This window comes from Aulostomus chinensis, chromosome 23 (genome assembly GCF_037954235.1).
Source record: "Aulostomus chinensis isolate RoL2024-O1b breed Wild chromosome 23, RoL_Achi_v1.0, whole genome shotgun sequence".
NCBI lineage: Eukaryota > Metazoa > Chordata > Actinopteri > Syngnathiformes > Aulostomidae > Aulostomus > Aulostomus chinensis.
Window position 1 is genome coordinate 4,397,227 of NC_141342.1, and position 23,434 is coordinate 4,420,660.

The following is a 23,434-nucleotide window of genomic DNA, read 5'->3' on the forward strand; positions in this document are numbered from 1 at the left end:
GCAGCCCTCTCCCTTGACTGCTGTCGTTACTACTTATTTAACAGAACGTATTTGTTACATGTAGAATTTCGTAAGTTATAAGTAGCTGACTAGCGGTAGCTGTTAGCATCAGCTGGCTAGCTACCGGCAGGCGGCCCGAGGGACTCGTGTTCTCAGCCCTGCTGGCTGTCCCAGGCTCTCGGCTGAGGCAGCTATGTGGGTGGGGGGCTGCTGCTCAGATGCCACCGAAGCCCTCTGGATTTGACCGTTTTCACCGAGCGCGCCCAACAGAGGAGAGATGAACGGCCGTAAACTGTTGTTTTCTGAACTGAAGCTGTGGACTTCGGGAAGAAGTCGATGGAGAGGTCAGCATGATGAGGGACCCTCGATCAGCGCTTGTTAGCGTGGAGCCCTCGTTTGAGTAGTGTCAGCGCTCCGGCCAAATGCCATTGGAAATAGAGCTAATTCTATGACGTCTGCCTTGTTTTCTGGTCAAAGCGTCACACCTGCCGGGGGATTTTCTGGAACTCTCACTAATAGACTCCACTGAGACATTCGGCATACACCTCGCGTATTGTGAATCGCTAACTGTGCCAGTAAAGAGGTTTGATGGAAACTGTATTTTGGTCCTCCTGGCTGTATGTCTGAACCTGCGTAGGTGGCCGAACCCGATCGACCTGTATCAATGACAGACCTTCGGATTTCTTCCAAATACATTCAATTAATTACGATTGCATGCGAGACTCTGTTTACTTTCTTTTTCATTTCATCCTGGTTAAAGGTGTGGGCGGCAGTGGAAAAGTGTCTTTTTCCTCTTGCAACATCAAGGTGTGTATTGTTGGAAGCGGTCCAGCAGGGTTTTACACGGCCCAGCACCTGATCAAGGTATGCGTTTCACGTTGTGATTGCGTAATTTAGATTCTGGTCGATTTTCCTCAGACTTTGATATTCTTATGTAACTTTTGAAGGAAAGGAAACAAATATCTAATGTACACAACTATGTCTGTTAACGTCTGCAGAACTGGTGTTAGTAACCAGTCTGACATGATGGTTTATGTGAAGATTATATATGCTGTTTTGTAGTTGATGTACTGATACTCTAAGGATGGTGTAAGTTTATACATAGTATTGTTGGGGTAAACTCTTCTTTCTCATAGGTTTTGTTGGGTAGAAATACACAGAAACAAGTCCTTTACCTATAAACAGACACCTAGTAACAGCAGGCTTGTAACAACGCTGCTGTGACGCTCATTTGTTCTATTTGAATGCTTTCTTTCTTTCACTTTCAGGCCCGTCAAGATGTTGAGGTGGACATCTACGAGCGGCTGCCGGTTCCTTTCGGCCTGGTCAGATTCGGGGTTGCCCCTGATCATCCTGAAGTTAAGGTCTGTACGCCTAATAAGACGATGGAGAACAAATCATTGTCTGATCATTTTTGGGTATCAAAGGTAAGAGAACAGGTTTCTGAGGTGCCCCTGAAGTAGCTTGCCATCCAATGATGTTACCAAAAAAAAAACAACAACAACAAAAAAAACAAGTTTGGACACCTCAGTTTCAGAGCTGCCTGATGGAAACAAAAGGTCACTTTCATTTCGATCGCATTTCTCCTGGCAGGAATGGTGGAAGGAACGTGTCGTAATTGTGTTTCACGTCAAGTAAACAGTCGTAATCGCAGGTGGCAGCAAAGTGCGATGAATGATTGACTCACATGTTGCTTGTGTCTGATTGTTATTTAACGTGTTGGAAAATTCCAGCGTTTTCACGTGTTTCCACAGTCAGCAGTAAAGAAATGAGCTTATTCCGTTATTATTAATGGTGACCACCTGAGTGATTAATGAACTCTTTCCAGTATCAAACTCATTATTTGCTGGCGGTTTAGCAGGAGCTGTAAAACTTGTTTTCTTCCTTTTTCCCAGAACAGTCAATCAATCATTTATCTCCTCAGAACGTCATCAACACGTTCACACAGACGGCCAAACAGGCTCGCTGTCGTTTCTACGGTAATGTCAACGTTGGCAAGGATGTGAGTGTTGAAGAGCTCCAGCGAGCCTACCACGCAGTCATACTGGTGAGAAGGCGACACGACGCCGCTGTGCCACCGCACCTCACGTGTGTGTGCATCCCTCCATGCGTTGTTTTGTGTGACGTGTGTGTTGCGGCAGAGCTACGGGGCGGAGGCCAACAGGAGTATGGGGGTACCTGGAGAAGACTTGGCTGGTGTCTACTCCGCTAAAGACTTTGTGGGCTGGTACAACGGACTGCCTAGCTGTCAACAGGTGTGCTGGAGTTACTGGCTGCTCCCGTGTACCTAAAAACTAATGCACTCAGTTTTTCTCACCCTTCTGTCTTCCGTTAGCTGAGTCCAGACCTGAGTTGTGAAACCGCAGTCATTCTGGGACAAGGCAACGTGGCTTTGGACGTAGCGAGGTTACTGTTGTCCCCCATTGACACCCTAAAGGTACGCAAACGTACAGATGCAAAGACGGTGAACACAAGTGTCTTGTTTTTAGATTGTGACAGGAAACCAATGTTCACACACTAACTTATTCAGCCTGTTAGCAACAGCTGGAGGCTAAGTGGTTCGTTACCGCAGTGCTTGTAGAGGACCCAAAATGAAATCTTGAAATACTTTGTCAGTTGTATTCATGTTTTTACACAGATGTTGCACGACTGTGTGAATGAGAAGGAGCATGGCTGATACTGTTATTGGAGGCTAAAGTCTTTATACATTAAAAACATGGTTCAAACACTTGTGGCAAAGGTACGTATTTGAGGCGGGACGACAGTGAATAACTATCTCACATGACGTGAGGGCAGCACTGCAGCAGACATCATTTTTTAAGAAAATCAAGCCACTTTGCCGGCACTAATAAAACAGTTTTCACATCAGCTGATGTACTTTATTGCCAGGCTATTAATGGCTGCTAATACTGCTAATATTAATACCGACATGTGTCAGCTAGGAGCCATCAGGTGGTTAAGCAGGATGGCGCTAGACAGGTGTTTTGCTACTGGTTTACTTAAAGTTCATGCAGTATTAGTGACAGTACTTGTAAGACTATGTAGTTATTTGTGATAACTACTATGATACTGTGGTACTATGATTATGTGCTTATGTCTTTGTGTGCAGAAGACTGACATCACCCAGCCAGCCCTGGCGGCCCTGGCAGAGAGCCGTGTCCGCAGGGTGCTCATTGTTGGCAGGAGAGGACCGATGCAGGTGGCTTGCACTATCAAGGTGTGTGTGAGTGTGAGGGAAATGAAAGGGCGTGGAATCAGAGTTCACAGCACCGCCGTTGATGTTGACAAGGCGGTAAAATCCCCTTGATGATCACCTTGACTACCTCTCAGATTAGTTTTTCATGCTCACCATGTTGTCAGACTCGCTCATGGCTGTTCAACAGGATCTCCTAAGTGGATGTTACGTGACAGAACCTCTTCATTGATATCATTAGCGTGACACTAGACTGGTCTTGTTTCCTTACAGCGGAGAGGTCGGCGCTTGAGTCAGTTTTATGATCTGAAGCTGGAACTTTTGTTAGCTTTGTGCTAAATTTGTTGCTAATAATCGTGTCTGTGTAACCCACCTATTTCAGCCACCTACCCACTGTGTTTAGCTAACAGTTAGGGCTACCCTGCCAGCTAACTGGCTTGCTAATAACTTTTAAGTAGCAACTCAAGCCTTTAAACTTGCACCATCTAGCTGGACGATTGTGTCTGTCACCCTCCATTATCTGGCAGAGAGCCACTAAGCAACGACTTGTCCTCTGTTGTCTTTGCCATGTACTCCACGTCTGCAGGAGCTCAGAGAAATGGTGAATCTGCCCGACGCCAAACCAGAGATGCTGGCTGCGGATTTTGAGGGCGTCGCTGAGGCTCTTGGTGGTGAGAATTGAGATTTAATTTTCTGTCTTTCTTTTTATGGGTGAAACTTACTGCGGTGGCAGAATTTAGACGTTACGTTGAATACAGCTGGAATAGCTTTTGTCCATCACCACACTAGCAACAAGGACCTGTGAGATGTTTGATGATGATTCATTCAAGAGCCGTGAGACGAATGCAGAGACACAAGGAGGGAGGACGTGTGTGCTGTGGTTAATGGAAACAGCTCTATGAAAGCAGGTGGTGTCAAAGTGTTGCGTTTTATATTAGCCATTTTTCTGGGCGGTGAGCTGTCCTCACGCTGCTGAGACTCTGGTTTGTCCTTGTCCTTGGTGAAGTGCTGACTGATGCTGCTTAGGTGTACATAGATAACAGTTTCCTACTTCTAGTTCATGGCAAAGTATGACAACCTTGATCTGAGTTCTGTGAAACAACATGAGCAGTAAGTGGAGGGGGAGATGAGACGCTGCTGGTTTGCGATGTTTACCCTGCTCGTTGTTGGCAGCTGGTTTGTGGCTGCAGCACAACAAAAAAGTGTTACAGGAAATGTTTGAAGGCTAGTCAAATGTCAAATGCCCCAATTATTTCCTCAGACTTGCTTTAGGCCAACAGAATCATCTCAACCTGGACATGTTTGTCAAGGGAGTGTGCAGACGTGCATGCACTCTGGGGTTGGTTGTGGTAGCTACTTTAGACATCGTCTTGGCTTCGGAAGAGTTTGAATCAAGAAGTCAGCAGTCAACTGCTGTGGAGGACAAAATACGCTCAACAGTCATTCTGTGTTAAAAATCAGTCAACAAAATCATTTTAGCTTAGGCCTTTTATGTAATATCAACAAAATAATTTAAGGTGAATTAAACATCAGAGATGCTTTGCTGCAAGCTGCAACTGCGGGAACCACACTAACTATGGTGATGTAGATCTTCTGAGATGGTAATCTCCACATTTTTGGAAAAGCCTTCCGCATCATCAGCAGGGATCTCAGGTTCACAGGTGTTTCACCCCTTAACCTGTACACCTCGCTTGAGTGGGGCAACGAAGACTGACTAGGCTTCACCTGCAGAAAGGTTCCAACTGTGGGCTCTCTTCAGGTACAGCCATCTGGAGCTGGACTTGGCTGCTGCGGCGATGTCCCTGGTGGCTTTCTTCAGCTGTTTTGGGCTTCAGCCCAACCCTCTGGAAGAAGTAGCGCACCGATTTTCCTGGGAACCTGCGGCAGCTGACTTCAACGGGGAAGATGGTTGCGTGCCACCCTTTTAGAACTGCCTCATCAATCAGGTCTTGGTATTTGGCTTTTTTCAGTTGGTGGGACTTGGCTGGCCTCTCTTCCCAGGGCACCGTTAGCTCAGTAACTATGATGGTTTTCATGTTCCTGAATAGCAGGACCATGTCTGGTCAAAGCGGGGTCTCACTGCCACGTCCTGTGGGAAGACAAACTTCCTCCCCAGGTCCACACTCAGCTCCCAGTTGGAGGTGCGTTGCAAGGTAAAATTTGGGTTCCTGGCGGCTGTGCTGGTCTTACAAGCCTTGTCCCCTTCCCTCACAAGTGTTATGGTTTCAGCCAGTTGGGCCTGCTTGTTGTTGGCTTTGACTCGCTGCTGTTCCACCCATGTGGCGATTTCCATGAGGACCTTACCGTGCCTCCATCTGTAGCGCCCTTCTGCTAATGCTTTTAGGCAACCAGTCAGGATGTGGTTCAGTGTACAGGAGGCTGCTCCACATTGGTTGCCTTGGTCAGTTTGCCACAGTTCCTACCAAGACAGCAGCCACTCCTGTGCCTGCTCCCACTACATCCATCGACCCTGAGAGGGAAGTCCGATCGCTTTCATCTGGCGCTCCACCTCTGCTACCTCATGGACTCTTTGTAACACGAGGCCTCTTCTGGCTCTGGCATTGGCTGTGCTCCACCTTTTCTTCCTGATGTTTCCAGTGGGATTCTGCTTCCATCACAGCTTGCTGGGGCTTTCACTTTGTGCTACCTTTGATGGTTTTACTTGCGTGTCTTACTTTCCTGTCGTCAGATAAAAGGAGTGTACTGATCACCCTTGCCTTGATGGCTTTAAACTCCTCAACCATGGATGAGACTGGCAAGGAAAACTTGGAGGTCTTGCTATACTGGTTGTTGCACTGAAGGATGGGGGAACTCCCAGCCATTTCCGCACGAACTTGCTGCACAGTCTTTCCATTCCTTCTGCTTGGGACTGGGAAAGTCGTAAAGTAGGATGTTGCCGTCTTTTCCAGTGCACTCGGGACCCACTGTGTCCCCTGGATTGATGGAGTCATCCATCACCGTCACAATGTCCATGAAAGCTGTCTGATTCCTAGCTGCTATGAACAGGGCCACGGAAATCATGATGGCCTTCTTGAGCCTTTGCCATTTGGTGATAACGCTTCCCACGTTAACCTCATTCGTTGGCGACTTCACAAGCTCGATTACCTCTGATGGAACTCAGTAGCGATCCAGTGCCTTTGGGTCAGTTGATGCGGGACTGCTAATTTGGCTCTTTTGGCACAAAGCAGCCTTCAGCGAGAGTCCAGAGCCCAGGTTCCAGCTTCTTCTGACACAAGAAGGATTCATGATAATATCAGCACGTCAGTTGATAGTGGTCATTTTAATATTTTGGTGTTGGTCGAAATAAACTGCTCAAATCTACTGTTGTGAGGAGGGGAAATGTGATAAATATGATTTCTCAGCTTTTCCAAATGTTTAGACAAAGAGTTTGACTTTTCCACGTGTTTCTAGATTTGTGCAAAATGTGAATCATTGAAACTTGTTTTTAAACAGCTACATCAGTAAATAATGCAGCACCATTCCTCCAAAATGTCATTGCAACTATTGTGTACAAAACTGAAATATTTATTTATTTATTTATAATTAATGATGATTTTTAAATGTGTCTGAAGTTGAACTGAAGCTAAACATGTGATCGAAGATTTCTTTGTGTGAAAAATCAAGTAAATATTTTGGCAAGTTATAAGTTTCTTTGTCCTAAATTCCATCGGTTTGTGTTGGTAGTTCATCTGCAGCTCAGAGGATACAACAGGTAGATTGTAACTCCACTGTTCTTCCGTGATTCTCCCTCCATCGCCTCCACTGGAGACACAGATGCATTTCTAAAAGCAAGCAGGTTTGAAGCGCATATGTCTCTGCTGTGTAGACTTGCCGAGGCCGAGGAAGCGTCTGACGGAGCTGATGTTGAAGACCGCGCTGGAGCTCCCAGGGGAGAAGGAGCAGGAGAGACGAAAGAAGGCATCGCGGGTCTGGGGATTTCGATTCTTCCGGAGTCCAGCGGAGGTTCTGTCCGACCCGAATCACAGTAGAGCCACTGGGATCCGGCTGGCAGTCAACAAGCTGGAGGTAAACAGTTGGTTCTTGGATATGTGGAGCATCTTTTCCTCTTGGAACCAGAATAAATGTAACACACATCCCATTGAACACCTTCACCTGCGTGTAACCAGGGTTCAGGTGAGGCAGCGCGGGCAGCTCTCACTGGAGAAGTGGAGGATGTGACCTGCGGCCTGGTCATTAGCAGTATTGGCTACAAGAGCCTCCCCATCGACCCATCAGTGCCATTTGACTCCAGCAAAGCTATCGTCCCAAATAACATGGGCCGTGTTCTACATGCTGCAGGTACTTCATAACACCAAGACCTTGAGGCAGCTCAGAGCCTACCAGGCAGACCCCTGATCTATGATTGTGTCTGTCCAGGACTTTACTGTAGTGGCTGGCTGAAAACAGGCCCCACTGGAGTGATAGCTACCACCATGAATAATAGTTTTGACACGGCTCGATCCATCATGGAGGACATGGAGTCGGGAGCCTTGGATGTGTCTGCTGCTAAACCTGGTGCACAAAGCATCAGCACTCTGCTGGAATCAAGAGGTATTCCTAAGGAACACAGCAGCTTCTCAGGAAATACATGTCCATCGTCCCCAGAGTCAGACAAGAAGATCCCCCCTCCTCTCTGTGCTGTATCAGGATGCTGAGACCCTTTCACACAAGCTGACTAATAGTTAGCTTAGCCAAATTACTGGTAGTGGATGGGAAGTGCTAGCACACCTGTCAAAAGTTACCTGGCTCCAAAATGGTCTTTTGCTTGCATTTATATACCGTAAATTCCGGACGATAGAGCGCACCGTTATGTAAGCCGCAGATGCTTATTTTAGGGAAAAAATCAACTTTTTACACGTATAAGCCGCACCGGTAAATAAGCCGCGGTGCACGGTGGAAACACCTGGGCCGCCTGTTCTCTGCGTGTTGACCCAGTCTTCCAGAGTGTTTTCAAGTCTGGGCCATCTGCTATTATGACCTCTGAAAGCTTTTGTAGTCTTTTTGCACTGGGTCAGTTCGTCATGTTGCCGCCTCCAGCGTCTCACCATCGATTCGTTTATGCCAAACTTACGTGCTGCAGCTCTATTTCCATCTTTAACCGCCAGATTGATTGCCTTTAACTTGAAAGCTGCATCATAAGCATTCCTTCTTCTGCTCTCCATCTTGAGGGTGAGTACAAATGACTGAAAATATCGTGTGATGCTCTTTTTACACTGCACCGCGGCATGGACTGGACGCTCCAAGTACAGTACTTCGAGAAATTACCATAACATTTGGCTAGGAATTTCCCTAAGTACGGTACTTGGAGCTGCCATCAGGAACAATAGGGAATTACTGCCCGCTGCCCGCCACACCCCAGGGTGAAGGTAAAATCCTCGTATAAGACGCACCGGAGTATAAGCCGCGGGGCATGAAGCGTCGAAAAAAAGTCGCGGCTTATAGTCCAGAATTTACGGTAACTACATTTATTAATTACATTTATTATGAAATCACAATATAAAGTCAGTTTTTGTTGTAGAAGCAGACACATAGTTGGAACTAATTTCCTGACCAGTTTCACGCTGCACCTCTGCAACTTCAGCCAACACGATAAAATGTTTGTTGATGACTAGAAGAGCAGCTGCTGCTGCTGAGCGTGGCGACGTCTGTGAGCGAGGATGAGGAGGACTACCTGTGGTGAAACCAAGACTCACAACCGGATCTATTTGATGACTTTGATGGAAATATGCTACCACTTCCCATCCACTACCGTTCACTGCGCTATGTTAACGAGCAGTCAGCTGGTCTCTGAGGGTCTCAAGTCCCAAATGAAGCGCAGAGGAGAGAAGGGCGGATATCTTCTGATCTAGGATAGACAACATGTATGTCTGTGTGGGTTCTCATTCATCCAGGTCATCGTAGATCGAAGCGAAGTAAAATCTGGTCAACTGGACGTAAGTTTATCTTGAAGACGTTTCACCTCTCATCCGAGAGGCTTCTTCAGTTCTAGTGAAGAGTGTGGAAACTCCAGCTTATAAACCTATGTGGGAGTGGTCAGTGCTATAGTGGTGGAAAGGACCCTCCCGAGACTCACCTGGCCTCCCCACAACTGTGTCTTTTAAACCAGACAACACTCTGAGACAAAGACTGGTTCACCCCAAAGATCCCACCCCTCACAGCCAGAAAAGCAATCTGGTATACGCTGTCAGATGCAGTGAGGCCTGCACGGATCTCTACATAGGGGAAACCAAACAGCCCCTCAACAAGCGCATGGCCCAACATAGAAGAGCCAACTCTGGAGGACAGGACTCAGCGGTTTTCCTCCACCTCAAGGAGGAAAGCCACTCCTTCCAGGACGACCATGTCCAAATTCTCGACAGAGAGGACAGATGGTTTGAAAGAGGAGTTAAAGAAGCCATCCACGTCAGGATAGAGAAACCATCTTTGAACAGAGGAGGTGGACTGCGACATTTCCTTTCACCTTTTTACAACCAAGTCCTTTCAAAGCTTCCCCAAAGAGCTCAGCTGAAAGACCCATGTGGAACGGCTGCTGCCAGCACAGCCCATTAGCATCTGAGTGGTCGGTGAAACTCCCTAACGACCACCCCTGAAACTCCCTGACACCGCACAACGACTGTCGTTTGGAGAGGCCAGGTGAGTCTCGGGAGGGTCGTTTCCACCACAATAGCACTGACCACTCCCACATAGGTTTATAAGCTGGAGTTTCCACACTCTTCACTAGAACTGAAGAAGCCTCTCGGATGAGAGGTGAAACGTCTTCAAGATAAACTTACGTCCAGTTGACCAGATTTTACTTCGCTTCGATCGACAACATGTATGTTTGTATGTTTTCCAAGGTTGGTGTGTTCCTTGAAGGAGTTAATAGCTTTTTTAGAGTTCTTCCAAACAGCGTGATGTTCATGTAGTCAATAATGGTCCCATTAAGAGTAAAATACACAAAAAAGATTATGCTTTTAGGTATTAGTACCTTGATACTTTGCTATATTGCCACTGTGACAACCACAATAGGCTGAATTGCAATAGAGGAAACTCCGCCCATTCACCCAAATATGGTTAGGCTGTTTCTGCTCATTTTATACCATGTATGGGGCTTAGCTGTCCATACCAATTCTACTGTTCAGTCCATTTCATATTTAGACAGCTGCTGGTTTTGCTTGCTGTTGGTTTAAAAACGTTGGGACCAGGCCAATCACGGTGTGAATGATCTCTGCAGGAGTGAAGCCGGTGACGTTCTGCGACTGGGAGAAGATCGATGGTGTGGAAACGAGGAGGGGGGAAGTCAGCGGGAAACCAAGAGAAAAATTACTGACTGTGGAAGAAATGCTGGAGGTGACACGGACGTGACTGAAGACAGGAGACCGTGGGCTCCAAGTAGCTGCTGCTACTGTACAGACAACCACTACACGTTACCATGGTGATTGGACCACAAGGGTAGAGCGACATCAACAAGGACTGAAGCAAAACTGTGATGGACCCTATTAATAATAAACTTAGAGTGAATTGGAACTTAGTATTTGCGAACTGAAAGAACGTTTTATATATTTACACACGATATAATGAAATGGATCATCATGTGATGCTTGTATCTGTTTAATTAAAGCAAGCCTTGCATCATTCTTTTAGTTTTACAATATACATGTAAATATATTTCTATACTGGAAACAAAGGATGCAGCACCAAAGGTCAGGGGGTCTTTATTAAGATATAAAGGTACGTTTGTTATGCAGACGTGAGATTTAAAACATGACACCACAGTCACAGTTCAACTTTACAGGATGTCGAAAGAAACGACCACAAACTAAATCAGGCTCCAAAACACAAAGAATCCCAATATGGCGGCTGACATCGATCCACCTCAGCTCAGTTTAACATGGCATCAGTGGGGCTTTGGGTGAGCAGTCTGCTCTCAGAGACCATTTCATACGAAACCATCAATCCTGCCACAATGAGGGCAACAGCAGCTGACAGCGTACACGTGTCTGAACATCCTGACACTTGAAAGTTAGAAACTGGGGGAAGTTTGAGGGCCAGCAGTTAGAGAGGAGGTGACATCACATTCTGATGTGGTTACCACAGCTACTCAAAGTTGCCCCCCTCAGAAGCAAAGGATTAAAATTTACATACCCGAGGACAAAGCGATCAGAGCGCTCTAGTCGAGCTCGAGGGTCTGCATAAACGTGGAAGACAAATGGAGAATCTGGGTATATTTCAGGACCCTGGCTTCACACAGCTGCGACCTGTAGGGTGCGAGATTATCTCGTACATCCATCAAATGGCTCGTCGGTGTTAAATTTTAACTGACACTAATTGGATTACCATTGCTCTTTGGGTGGTGTTGAGTGAAGTTCATCTCTTTGCCTCTTGTGTCTTTGTTGCTCACATTTGTCCAGGTGCTGCTTCTGTGACCTGCTGGCACACAAAAGACTCAGGAGAGGTTTGGGATTCAATTATCAAAGGTGGTGTGAAATATAAGTGGACTCCAGAAGTCCAAACTAACTCCTTAGAATGTAATTTGGAGGGGCGGCACGTGGTGCAGTGGTCAGCACTGTTGCCTCACAGCAAGAAGGGTTTGAGTCCCGGCTCGGGCACAGGGTCTTTCTGTGTGAGTCTGCATGTTCTCCCTGTTCCTGCTGGGTTCTCTCTGGTACTCCAGCTTCCTCCACAGTCCAAAGACATCAAGAGGGACCAGGTTAATCCAGACTCTAAATTGACTGTAGGTGTGACTGGGAGAGCCAATGGTTGTCTGTCTCTATGTGTTGATGGACTGGTGACCTGTCCAGGGTGAACCCCGCCTCTCGCCCGTAGCCGCTGGGATAGGCTCCACCCCCCACCCCGCAACCATCAACAGGAATAAGCGTAAGAAAATGGATGGATGGTAATTTGGAGGGGGGGGCCTTTATTGGGTGGAGTTTTTTTAAGTACGGTTGTTTAAATCAGTGGTATTTCACAACAAACATCGGCAGCTGAATTTGAGAGCAAATTTGGAAACCAAACGAATGTCAATACTAGAATTCTGAAGCTCTTCTCTTAAGATGGATTTTGAAGACGGATTTGCAAGCCTACTGAATTTTGAAATGAATTTGAGAGCAGATTGGGAGTTAATTTTAAAGCTGCACCTGTAAGATGAATTTGAAAGCTGTACTTTAAAAATGTATATAGAAGCTTACCGAATTTGACAAAAAAAATGAAAGCAGAATTGAAGATGGATTGGGAAGCTGAATTTAGAAGCAAATGGATAGAATCTATGCCGCTTATCTGTTGTTGCCCAGCCCTGACATTGGGCAAGAGGCGGAGTTCACCCTGGATGTGTCACCAGTCCATCGCATCAGGAGCAATCAGGGGTTCAGCATCTTGGAAGCTACAGTTTGAAAGCAAATTTTGAAGCTAAATTGACCAAATTTCAATGCTTGAGTTTGAAAGCTCCACTTTGAAGGTTGACTTTGAAGCTGTATTTGGAAGCCTACTGAATTTTGAAGCAAATTTGGAAGATAATTTGAATTTGAAATTAAAAGCCATATTTCGAAAGCAAATTTTCAAACAAATTTGGAAGATGTATTTGTCAAGCGAACTCAAGACGCTGAATCTGAAAGTCGATTTGGAAGCCTAATGATTCTGGAAGCTGCATTTAGTCGCTGAATGTGGAATCTGAATGTGAATATGGAAGCTGGATATGGGAAGCTATCAAATTTCAGAGTGAATTTGAAGTTGAATTTTGAAGATGGATTTAGATGCCAACTACACGTGGAAAGAAACTTGGAAGCCGATTTGGACTCAGTATCTTGAAGATGAAGTGCCAAGCAAATTTCAATGCGTGAACTTGGCGTTTGTTTCGGAAATCAAAACCTTTGTGTGGCAAGGCGAGCGGTGGGGAATAGTTGCCAACAACGCCACCTGGGGGCTTTCACCCCAGGACATAAACAAAATTTCAAAATGAACAGGCTTCCAATTGAACAAAGGCACACAGTTCGAAATACCACAGGGCAGGACCGTGATTTCCAATTATAAAAATACTTTTATTTGAAAAACTGTTTAAAATGAGCAACAGACTAAATGAATACCAATGAATATAATAAGGAGTGCAAGAGGAATTACCGAAAGGAAAAGGGGACAGGGCTGGGGCTTACCAGGACAGCGGTAACGAAAAGGGGAGGGATCCAAAAAAAACTACACTGCACCCGTGACACAGCAAACCAAAAAAACGTGAATAAGGAACCACCACCAGGGGGACCGCTGCCGCTCTGGGCCCTCAACACCTGTCAAAGAAGAGAAAAGAACACCATTAAAAACATGAAATCAAGGCAACCCTCACACACGAACTAAATATCACTACCCCAATAACTCAACAGAAACTATTTTAAATCCAAATGATCAAAATGGGAAGCAAAAGGCAATAATAATAATAATAATAATAATAATAATAATAATAATAATAATAATAATAAAGGCTCTAAACAATAAATCAGATGTAACCCACAAAAACTAACAGTAATAATTCAAAGAAAGAAAGAAATAGAAAAGGAATAAACTCAAGTAATTAAGGAAATGTCTGCCCCTCTAATTAAAACCAGTCTCCAAGGGGGATGGCTCAGCGCTGATGAGGGTCGGGATGCCCCCTCTTGGCCCACGTTGAGGCTCTTATAAAGGCCGTAGTGCACGGCTTTAACCGCCGTTACTGGGATCAGAGCCGTTATGAGCCGAATCAGCAAGAATCCAGACTGAAGACGAGGAGAAGAGAAGAAGAAGAAGAACCAAAACAGCAGCGAGGCTCACAGCGGCAATTGACGGCCGCGCACTGCAAAATAAACAAGTTAACCTAATTAAAATGTGGATGAAGGACATTACAGAATAACAAAAGCCAAGAATAAACATTTCCTACCGGAGAGCAGAATCGTGGCGTCAGACGAGGCAGGAGGAGGAAGCCCGCAGCCCAGACTACACAAACGATGGCCGGGAGAGGATAATCAGAACACCACGGAACATCGGCAGCTTGATATGAAAGGCAGACAACTACGCGTCTTACCCACAGAAAGCGCACCACGCACACACCGGCCCAAGGGAGACAGCCCAGCTCCCGGTAACACCACATCGCTGGACGGAGCAAAACCGGAGTAAACACGGGGCCCAGGACACTGAATAATCGAGCAGAGCAAGCATGCACACCTTTGTTTGTAACCGATCTGCTGACCAGCGAGACGCCACCACGCTGTCGGCTCCGAAAAAGGAGGGAGAGGAAGCGGAAAGGACGGAGAAGGGTCGGACCAGGTCGATTTCTAGGTGACCACTCACTAATCTTCTGCCACACTGCCCCTCACGGTGGGGAGTGTAGCGCTATCCTGCCACATCTGAATGGGTCCCCGAGTGCAGTCGCAAAAACCGTCAAGCGCTACGACGAAACTGACCAAGAGTCTCCTCTGCTGCTGAGGATGAGTTCATCCCAGTCCCCAGCCTCAGAAATCACAAGTTAACAGCTCTTCAGACTAGAGCCCAGATAAATGCCACACAGAGCTCTAGTAGCAGACACTTCTCTACATCAGCCGTTCAGAGGAGACGGCACCAATCAGGCCTTTAAGGTTGAACAGCTGCTACGGAACCACTACGAAGGAAAAGCAACAAGCAGAGGAGATTTGTTTGGGACCAGAAACACAAGGAGAGGACATGAAACCAGTGGACATCTGGGCTTTGGTCTGATGAGTCCTAATTTGAGATCTTTGGTTCCAACTGCTCTGTCTTTGTGGGACACAGACAAGGTGAAGGGATGGTTTCTACATGCATGGTTCCCACCGTGAAGCATGGAGGTGTGATTGTGTGTGTGTGTGTGTGTGTGTGTGTGTGTGTGTGTGTGTGTGTGTGTGTGTGTGTGTGTGTGTGTGAGAGGGGGGGGGGGTTGCTGGTGACACTGGTGGGGATTTATTCAAAACTGAAGGCCCACTGAACCAGCATGGCTACCACAGCGTCCAGCAGAAACACTCCATCCCATCCCATCTGTGTTTAGTTGGACCGTCATTGATGTTTCAACAGGACAACGACCCCAAACACACCTCCAGGCTGTGTGACAGCTACTTGACCAAGAAGGAGAGTGATGGAGGGCTGCCCAGATGACCTGGCCTCCACAATCCAGATGTTTGGGATGAGATGGACCGCAGAGTGAAGGCAGAAGGGCCAACTAGTGCCCAGCGCCTCTCAAACTCCTTCAAGACTGTGAGAGAAACATTTCAGGTGACCACCTCATGACACTCATGGAGAGAGAACGCCAAGAGTGTACAAAGCAGTAATCAAAGAAAAGGGCAGCCATTTTCAAGAATCTAAAATATAAAACGTGTTTTGAGTTATTCCACACTTGTTTACTACATAATTCCATATGTGTTCATTCATAGTTTTGATGCCCCCAGTGAGAATCCACAACAGGGCTATTCAACTGTTCAGGGGGCCACATTGTCATAAACCCAAGGGGATGTGGCCCGTACCGCTCCAACTAGCTATTATTCTCATAATAAATAGTATGTAGTCCTTAGCCCTCCCATGTACCAGTCTACCATCCAGTCCCCCATCAAGCTGGCTTGCTCTCCCTGCCTCCCCTTCCATGTACCAGTCTACCATCCAGTCCCCCATCAAGCTGGCTTGCTCTCCCTGCCTCCCCTTCCATGAACCAGTCTACCATCCAGTCCCCCATCAAGCTGGCTTGCTCTCCCTGCCTCCCCTTCCATGTACCAGTCTACCATCCAGTCCCCCATCAAGCTGGCTTGCTCTCCCTGCCTCCCCTTCCATGTACCAGTCTACCATCCAGTCCCCCATCAAGCTGGCTTGCTCTCCCTGCCTCCCCTTCCATGTACCAGTCTACCATCCAGTCCCCCATCAAGCTGGCTTGCTCTCCCTGCCTCCCCTACCAGGAGCTTCCTTCTTCAGCTGTTAACATTTCCATGTTTCCCACATTTTGTATTGTAAACTCTTTTCTTGTCTAACAACCGCTGCGTCCGAGCTGCAAAGTAGGTCTGATCGTAGGTCTCAGAGCAGGTCGTAGGCTCTCTGAAACCATAACTGGCGCGAGTAGCCACCTACTTTGCAACCTAAATTCCAGCCTAAAAACGCCCACATTGTAGGTCGGTTCAGGTGCATCCTACGGCCCACAATGCACCGCGGACTTCTTCGTCCCCTAAAAACTTGTGGACCTGCAAGCCAAGTTTGCACCACCAACAGTCTCCCATTCTTATGCAACACCAAAATTGAACAAGTCATTGTTGATGACTAAAGGTGTGTTCACACCAAACGTGACGCGGTGTGAACACACCTTTACAGGTGTGTTAACGTGCTTAATAGAGAAAGGCTGAAAGGTGCGTTCAGTGCAGTATGAGAGTCAGGCCAGCAGGTGGGGCTCTCATTGGTGCAGTCTACCTATTTGCTGTATCTGTGCTCTGCCAGCAGAAGTTGTGCTTCACCAATTTTCTAGGGTGAACGGTGCCGCCGTGTTTTGGTCGTAGCAGTAGGACGTAGGTTGCCACTTGGCCATTGGTACACAGCCAACATCTACTGTGCATCTGTCAGTCCTGGGTGAGGGATCCCTCCTCTGTTGCTTACCCTGAGGTTTCAAATTTTTCCCTGTTAAGGGGTTTTTCCTCAGTCCATGTGAGGGTCTAAGGGCACCCTTTTCCAGCTGAGAACTATGGCCTCAGACTTTAAAGTGCTGATTCTCATCCCTGCTGGAAACTGTCCCAGCAAGAGCGGAGGTCATGGCATGGAGCAAACAGGGACTACATCACAAAGCAGAAACCACCCCCTCTACTCTGCCTGGAAATTCTGTCCATAAAAGAGCTTGATGAATGCTGTGTTCAGATGGCAAGAGTGGTTGTTCCAAATTTTGTCAGAACACATTTGACCAAAAAAAAAAAAAAAAAAAAAAACTTGTAGGATTCTTGCACAGGCCAACTTGATTGGCAGGCCTGCAATCCACCAGGTTAAAAGCCATGATCTACAATGCACATAAGATTAAATCAGTGTCCAAACTTGGAAATGGTACTGAGTGAAGACTGAGGTTTAAAACATTTATTTAAATCAGAGATGAACTGTACATGCAGACACATCTCATAGAATAAGAAATCTTGCATGGTTAGTCTTCCGCATCCCTATTTTTTTTTTTGTTAACGTTGCTGTGGTCCGCCGTGGCGTTAACGTTGCTGTGGTCCGCCGTGGCGTTAACGTTGCTGTGGTCCGCCGTGGCGTTAACGTTGCTGTGGTCCGCCGTGGCGTTAACGTTGCTGTGGTCCGCCGTGGCGTTAACGTTGCTGTGGTCCGCCGTGGCGTTAACGTTGCTGTGGTCCGCCGTGGCGTTAACGTTGCTGTGGTCCGCCGTGGCGTTAACGTTGCTGTGGTCCGCCGTGGCGTTAACGTTGCTGTGGTCCGCCGTGGCGTTAACGTTGCTGTGGTCCGCCGTGGCGTTAACGTTGCTGTGGTCCGCCGTGGCGTTAACGTTGCTGTGGTCCGCCGTGGCGTTAACGTTGCTGTGGTCCGCCGTGGCGTTAACGTTGCTGTGGTCCGCCGTGGCGTTAACGTTGCTGTGGTCCGCCGTGGCGTTAACGTTGCTGTGGTCCGCCGTGGCGTTAACGTTGCTGTGGTCCGCCGTGGCGTTAACGTTGCTGTGGTCCGCCGTGGCGTTAACGTTGCTGTGGTCCGCCGTGGCGTTAACGTTGCTGTGGTCCGCCGTGGCGTTAACGTTGCTGTGGTCCGCCGTGGCGTTAACGTTGCTGTGGTCCGCCGTGGCGTTAACGTTGCTGTGGTCCGCCGTGGCGTTAACGTTGCTGTGGTCCGCCGTGGCGTTAACGTTGCTGTGGTCCGCCGTGGCGTTAACGTTGCTGTGGTCCGCCGTGGCGTTAACGTTGCTGTGGTCCGCCGTGGCGTTAACGTTGCTGTGGTCCGCCGTGGCGTTAACGTTGCTGTGGTCCGCCGTGGCGTTAACGTTGCTGTGGTCCGCCGTGGCGTTAACGTTGCTGTGGTCCGCCGTGGCGTTAACGTTGCTGTGGTCCGCCGTGGCGTTAACGTTGCTGTGGTCCGCCGTGGCGTTAACGTTGCTGTGGTCCGCCGTGGCGTTAACGTTGCTGTGGTCCGCCGTGGCGTTAACGTTGCTGTGGTCCGCCGTGGCGTTAACGTTGCTGTGGTCCGCCGTGGCGTTAACGTTGCTGTGGTCCGCCGTGGCGTTAACGTTGCTGTGGTCCGCCGTGGCGTTAACGTTGCTGTGGTCCGCCGTGGCGTTAACGTTGCTGTGGTCCGCCGTGGCGTTAACGTTGCTGTGGTCCGCCGTGGCGTTAACGTTGCTGTGGTCCGCCGTGGCGTTAACGTTGCTGTGGTCCGCCGTGGCGTTAACGTTGCTGTGGTCCGCCGTGGCGTTAACGTTGCTGTGGTCCGCCGTGGCGTTAACGTTGCTGTGGTCCGCCGTGGCGTTAACGTTGCTGTGGTCCGCCGTGGCGTTAACGTTGCTGTGGTCCGCCGTGGCGTTAACGTTGCTGTGGTCCGCCGTGGCGTTAACGTTGCTGTGGTCCGCCGTGGCGTTAACGTTGCTGTGGTCCGCCGTGGCGTTAACGTTGCTGTGGTCCGCCGTGGCGTTAACGTTGCTGTGGTCCGCCGTGGCGTTAACGTTGCTGTGGTCCGCCGTGGCGTTAACGTTGCTGTGGTCCGCCGTGGCGTTAACGTTGCTGTGGTCCGCCGTGGCGTTAACGTTGCTGTGGTCCGCCGTGGCGTTAACGTTGCTGTGGTCCGCCGTGGCGTTAACGTTGCTGTGGTCCGCCGTGGCGTTAACGTTGCTGTGGTCCGCCGTGGCGTTAACGTTGCTGTGGTCCGCCGTGGCGTTAACGTTGCTGTGGTCCGCCGTGGCGTTAACGTTGCTGTGGTCCGCCGTGGCGTTAACGTTGCTGTGGTCCGCCGTGGCGTTAACGTTGCTGTGGTCCGCCGTGGCGTTAACGTTGCTGTGGTCCGCCGTGGCGTTAACGTTGCTGTGGTCCGCCGTGGCGTTAACGTTGCTGTGGTCCGCCGTGGCGTTAACGTTGCTGTGGTCCGCCGTGGCGTTAACGTTGCTGTGGTCCGCCGTGGCGTTAACGTTGCTGTGGTCCGCCGTGGCGTTAACGTTGCTGTGGTCCGCCGTGGCGTTAACGTTGCTGTGGTCCGCCGTGGCGTTAACGTTGCTGTGGTCCGCCGTGGCGTTAACGTTGCTGTGGTCCGCCGTGGCGTTAACGTTGCTGTGGTCCGCCGTGGCGTTAACGTTGCTGTGGTCCGCCGTGGCGTTAACGTTGCTGTGGTCCGCCGTGGCGTTAACGTTGCTGTGGTCCGCCGTGGCGTTAACGTTGCTGTGGTCCGCCGTGGCGTTAACGTTGCTGTGGTCCGCCGTGGCGTTAACGTTGCTGTGGTCCGCCGTGGCGTTAACGTTGCTGTGGTCCGCCGTGGCGTTAACGTTGCTGTGGTCCGCCGTGGCGTTAACGTTGCTGTGGTCCGCCGTGGCGTTAACGTTGCTGTGGTCCGCCGTGGCGTTAACGTTGCTGTGGTCCGCCGTGGCGTTAACGTTGCTGTGGTCCGCCGTGGCGTTAACGTTGCTGTGGTCCGCCGTGGCGTTAACGTTGCTGTGGTCCGCCGTGGCGTTAACGTTGCTGTGGTCCGCCGTGGCGTTAACGTTGCTGTGGTCCGCCGTGGCGTTAACGTTGCTGTGGTCCGCCGTGGCGTTAACGTTGCTGTGGTCCGCCGTGGCGTTAACGTTGCTGTGGTCCGCCGTGGCGTTAACGTTGCTGTGGTCCGCCGTGGCGTTAACGTTGCTGTGGTCCGCCGTGGCGTTAACGTTGCTGTGGTCCGCCGTGGCGTTAACGTTGCTGTGGTCCGCCGTGGCGTTAACGTTGCTGTGGTCCGCCGTGGCGTTAACGTTGCTGTGGTCCGCCGTGGCGTTAACGTTGCTGTGGTCCGCCGTGGCGTTAACGTTGCTGTGGTCCGCCGTGGCGTTAACGTTGCTGTGGTCCGCCGTGGCGTTAACGTTGCTGTGGTCCGCCGTGGCGTTAACGTTGCTGTGGTCCGCCGTGGCGTTAACGTTGCTGTGGTCCGCCGTGGCGTTAACGTTGCTGTGGTCCGCCGTGGCGTTAACGTTGCTGTGGTCCGCCGTGGCGTTAACGTTGCTGTGGTCCGCCGTGGCGTTAACGTTGCTGTGGTCCGCCGTGGCGTTAACGTTGCTGTGGTCCGCCGTGGCGTTAACGTTGCTGTGGTCCGCCGTGGCGTTAACGTTGCTGTGGTCCGCCGTGGCGTTAACGTTGCTGTGGTCCGCCGTGGCGTTAACGTTGCTGTGGTCCGCCGTGGCGTTAACGTTGCTGTGGTCCGCCGTGGCGTTAACGTTGCTGTGGTCCGCCGTGGCGTTAACGTTGCTGTGGTCCGCCGTGGCGTTAACGTTGCTGTGGTCCGCCGTGGCGTTAACGTTGCTGTGGTCCGCCGTGGCGTTAACGTTGCTGTGGTCCGCCGTGGCGTTAACGTTGCTGTGGTCCGCCGTGGCGTTAACGTTGCTGTGGTCCGCCGTGGCGTTAACGTTGCTGTGGTCCGCCGTGGCGTTAACGTTGCTGTGGTCCGCCGTGGCGTTAACGTTGCTGTGGTCCGCCGTGGCGTTAACGTTGCTGTGGTCCGCCGTGGCGTTAACGTTGCTGTGGTCCGCCGTGGCGTTAACGTTGCTGTGGTCCGCCGTGGCCTTGGGTTTATTCTTGTTGATCTCCCCAAGCTTCTTGTTACCAACCATGGCTTCAGCTTCCACTTCATTGGTTTCCTGTTGTACTGAAGACAGAAAATTCTCAGTCCTCAAACAGTGGCATGAAGGACTCATTTGTATTCAGGTCTTCCACATACATGTGTTGCCAGCCAGATGCTCACCTTCTTTAGCGACTTTCTCCCACCTGGACTCCTTTGCCTTGAGAAGTTCCAGAATATTGTTTATGGAGATGTCATTGGGAGACAAATCTGCAGCACAAGAGTGGTTCTTGTTAGGAAGTGTCTCAGAAATTCTAGAGTTGTTTGTCATTTGTGTTCTTACCACTCGTGCTTCTTTTGAGCCCATTGTTTTTACTTTCAATTGTGCCGCCAAATGGCCAACCAAAGCCTGCAAGCAAAGAAAAGTCTTTAAGTCAATATTATTTTAGTTTATCCAACAGATTAAACACTTTGCTTTCAACACAAGTCTCAATTAAAAGGAATCCAAACCTTTGGCGAGCCAAACAGTCAGCACACAAATATTTAGGGCCCAAAAAGCTCCCATTGCTTCAGTCCCAGCAGGAAATGTGCGCTATGAGCTCGGTGATGCCTTAAGTAGTAAGCGCCGGTGACCCAGCTGCTGCTGATCAGCTCTGATTGATTCACTGTGGAGAAGAAGTTGCTGCTACCACCTTCAAAGCTCAATTCAATTGGTTTGGAGCCCTGGAGATCCCGTCAAGAGTTGCTTGATTTTTGTTGTTCTTTTTTGTTTTTATGTTCAAAGATTGTTGTTGTTTTGTTTTTTTTACGGTTTCCCTAAATTTAGTTTTTTAGGCCACAAGACATAATTAGTTCCCACAGTTTAGTTTTCTCACAGTAAATTTTTACAGCAAAAGAAATCACTTTATTTTGTCATTTGTACGCAAAATTGTAAACACTGGCAGCAAAATGTGAACACAGTTCCAACACAGTTGTCATCCTTTATACACAACTCAAAACTGACCACACGATTCTGACGAGGTCGTCAGACCAATTCGGCAGGATTTAACATCAGTTCAGAGCGCACAGAAACAGACTGGTAGAAGAGGAAGAGTTTGTGTTAGAGGTGGTGCATGATGAAGAAGGGGCCGGCCGAGACCAAGACCCATCACAACTAGTGATGACACTTGGGCAGCTCTTGGTCACCATGTCCTTGTTCGTGGGATGACAGTGAGGGAAGCAGGACAGAGTCCAACCCAACTGGAGCAGACTCTCTGTGGCCAGCATCATCAGGACTTTCAGAGAAGAGAACCAGTGATTGTTTCTTCGTCTCCAACATTTGACGTTCTGCAGTGGACGTGGACTGTCATGTAAAGACGACCAAATGACGGTGGGAGGACTCTTTTTGTCTCCCAACAACAAGAAACACTCGTTGTTGACATGGTCCTTCAAATTAAAGCCAGTCCAACACTTTGAAAACCAGCCGCGTGATTGAAGAAGATGTCAACTTCGATGGCATCGACAGGGTGTCTCCCAACTACTGACCGTGTCCGCCAACACAACTGACCGAGCATGAAACACATATACAAAGAACCTTTGAGCGCAACTCTGCAAGAGTCCAAGATCTCAGATATCAGTAGGTGAGAGGAACTGTAACCGACACGCACTTTCGGTCCTGTGCTCATAGGCCTACTGTTCCTGTAGGCTAGTCGTTGCTACTTTAACAGTATTGTAAAATATGTTGTCATTTGCATATACTGTAAATACTCTTGCAGAAGTCTGTCTCACTTACTGTACTTAACTATTTTCATCTACTTTAGTAGAGTTTGACCTGGATTCCATGGAACGGCCCCATGAACACATTTTCATAGATGAAGCCAGGTTCAATCTGGCAAAAAGGAGGTGGAGAGGCCGGGGCAAAATTGGTCACCGTGCCATTGTGGAAGTCCCTGGCTGGCATGGTGGCACTGTCAGCCTCTGTGCTGCATAGCTAAGTGGGGGTGGGGGTGGGGGGGTCACATCCATCATGCACTACATAACACTGAACAGTTCCTTACTTTCCTGGGTCGTCAACAGGATAAAATGTGCTTTTCATTTCGTCATGGCATTGCTGAATGTAGACATCACTTTGACTTGGATTATTTTTCACAAAATGCCTTACAATAAACTTTCCATTGACTAAATGCTTTGGATGCTGGGTCCTGAATCAGTGTGTAACTAATGCTCAAAGCTCGAGATTGTGTTACTTACGGTGTGTATTTTGAACACAGGGTAGCTGGTGGTGACTGAGGTGATACTGATAGAGAAGCCAAGGGTTTTGTGAATGCAGTTTGGATTTGGGTTTAAGGATTTGAGAAACTAATCTTTCAAACTGGCTCCATCCACAAATGACCCATCATACAGTTTAATATGGCGACCTTTAAAACGTCTGAAGTTTACAGGGTGAAATTGCCTCGTGCTAAAGCTTTGTAGTCACATGCTTTCAGCAAGCAACATTAACTTCATGGCAACTAGCATGAGGGGAAAAAAATCACGAGAGCTTCACTTGACATGTGTACAATATTTTTTTCA

The 23,434-nt window shown here is 48.7% G+C and overlaps 2 protein-coding genes and 1 long non-coding RNA gene across 3 annotated transcripts; 1 reads left to right on the plus strand and 2 right to left on the minus strand.

The window, feature by feature from the left end:
- Positions 1–3: 3 nt before the first annotated feature.
- fdxr (ferredoxin reductase) lies at positions 4–10,815 on the plus strand. Its single transcript, XM_086195623.1, has 12 exons — positions 4–344; positions 761–864; positions 1,269–1,364; positions 1,925–2,047; positions 2,142–2,255; positions 2,336–2,437; positions 3,110–3,217; positions 3,780–3,864; positions 7,020–7,219; positions 7,321–7,492; positions 7,571–7,744; positions 10,407–10,815. Exons 1-12 carry the CDS (start codon positions 278–280, stop codon positions 10,535–10,537), a joined length of 1,476 nt encoding a protein of 491 aa, XP_086051749.1. The 5' UTR covers positions 4–277; the 3' UTR covers positions 10,538–10,815.
- A 66-nt stretch (positions 10,816–10,881) lies between these two features.
- LOC147239197 (uncharacterized) lies at positions 10,882–13,873 on the minus strand. Its single transcript, XR_015111550.1, has 3 exons — positions 13,318–13,873; positions 11,510–11,599; positions 10,882–11,430 (listed from the first exon to the last, which is right to left on the minus strand). It is a non-coding gene; the product is annotated as an uncharacterized LOC147239197 (long non-coding RNA).
- Positions 13,874–16,804: 2,931 nt separating this feature from the next.
- Positions 16,805–21,490, minus strand: LOC147239198 (uncharacterized). The gene is made up of 5 exons (XM_086196337.1): positions 21,395–21,490; positions 21,228–21,293; positions 21,068–21,154; positions 20,679–20,971; positions 16,805–16,894 (listed from the first exon to the last, which is right to left on the minus strand). Exons 1-5 carry the CDS (start codon positions 21,447–21,449, stop codon positions 16,805–16,807), a joined length of 591 nt encoding a protein of 196 aa, XP_086052463.1. The 5' UTR covers positions 21,450–21,490.
- Between the last annotated feature and the right edge of the window lie 1,944 nt (positions 21,491–23,434).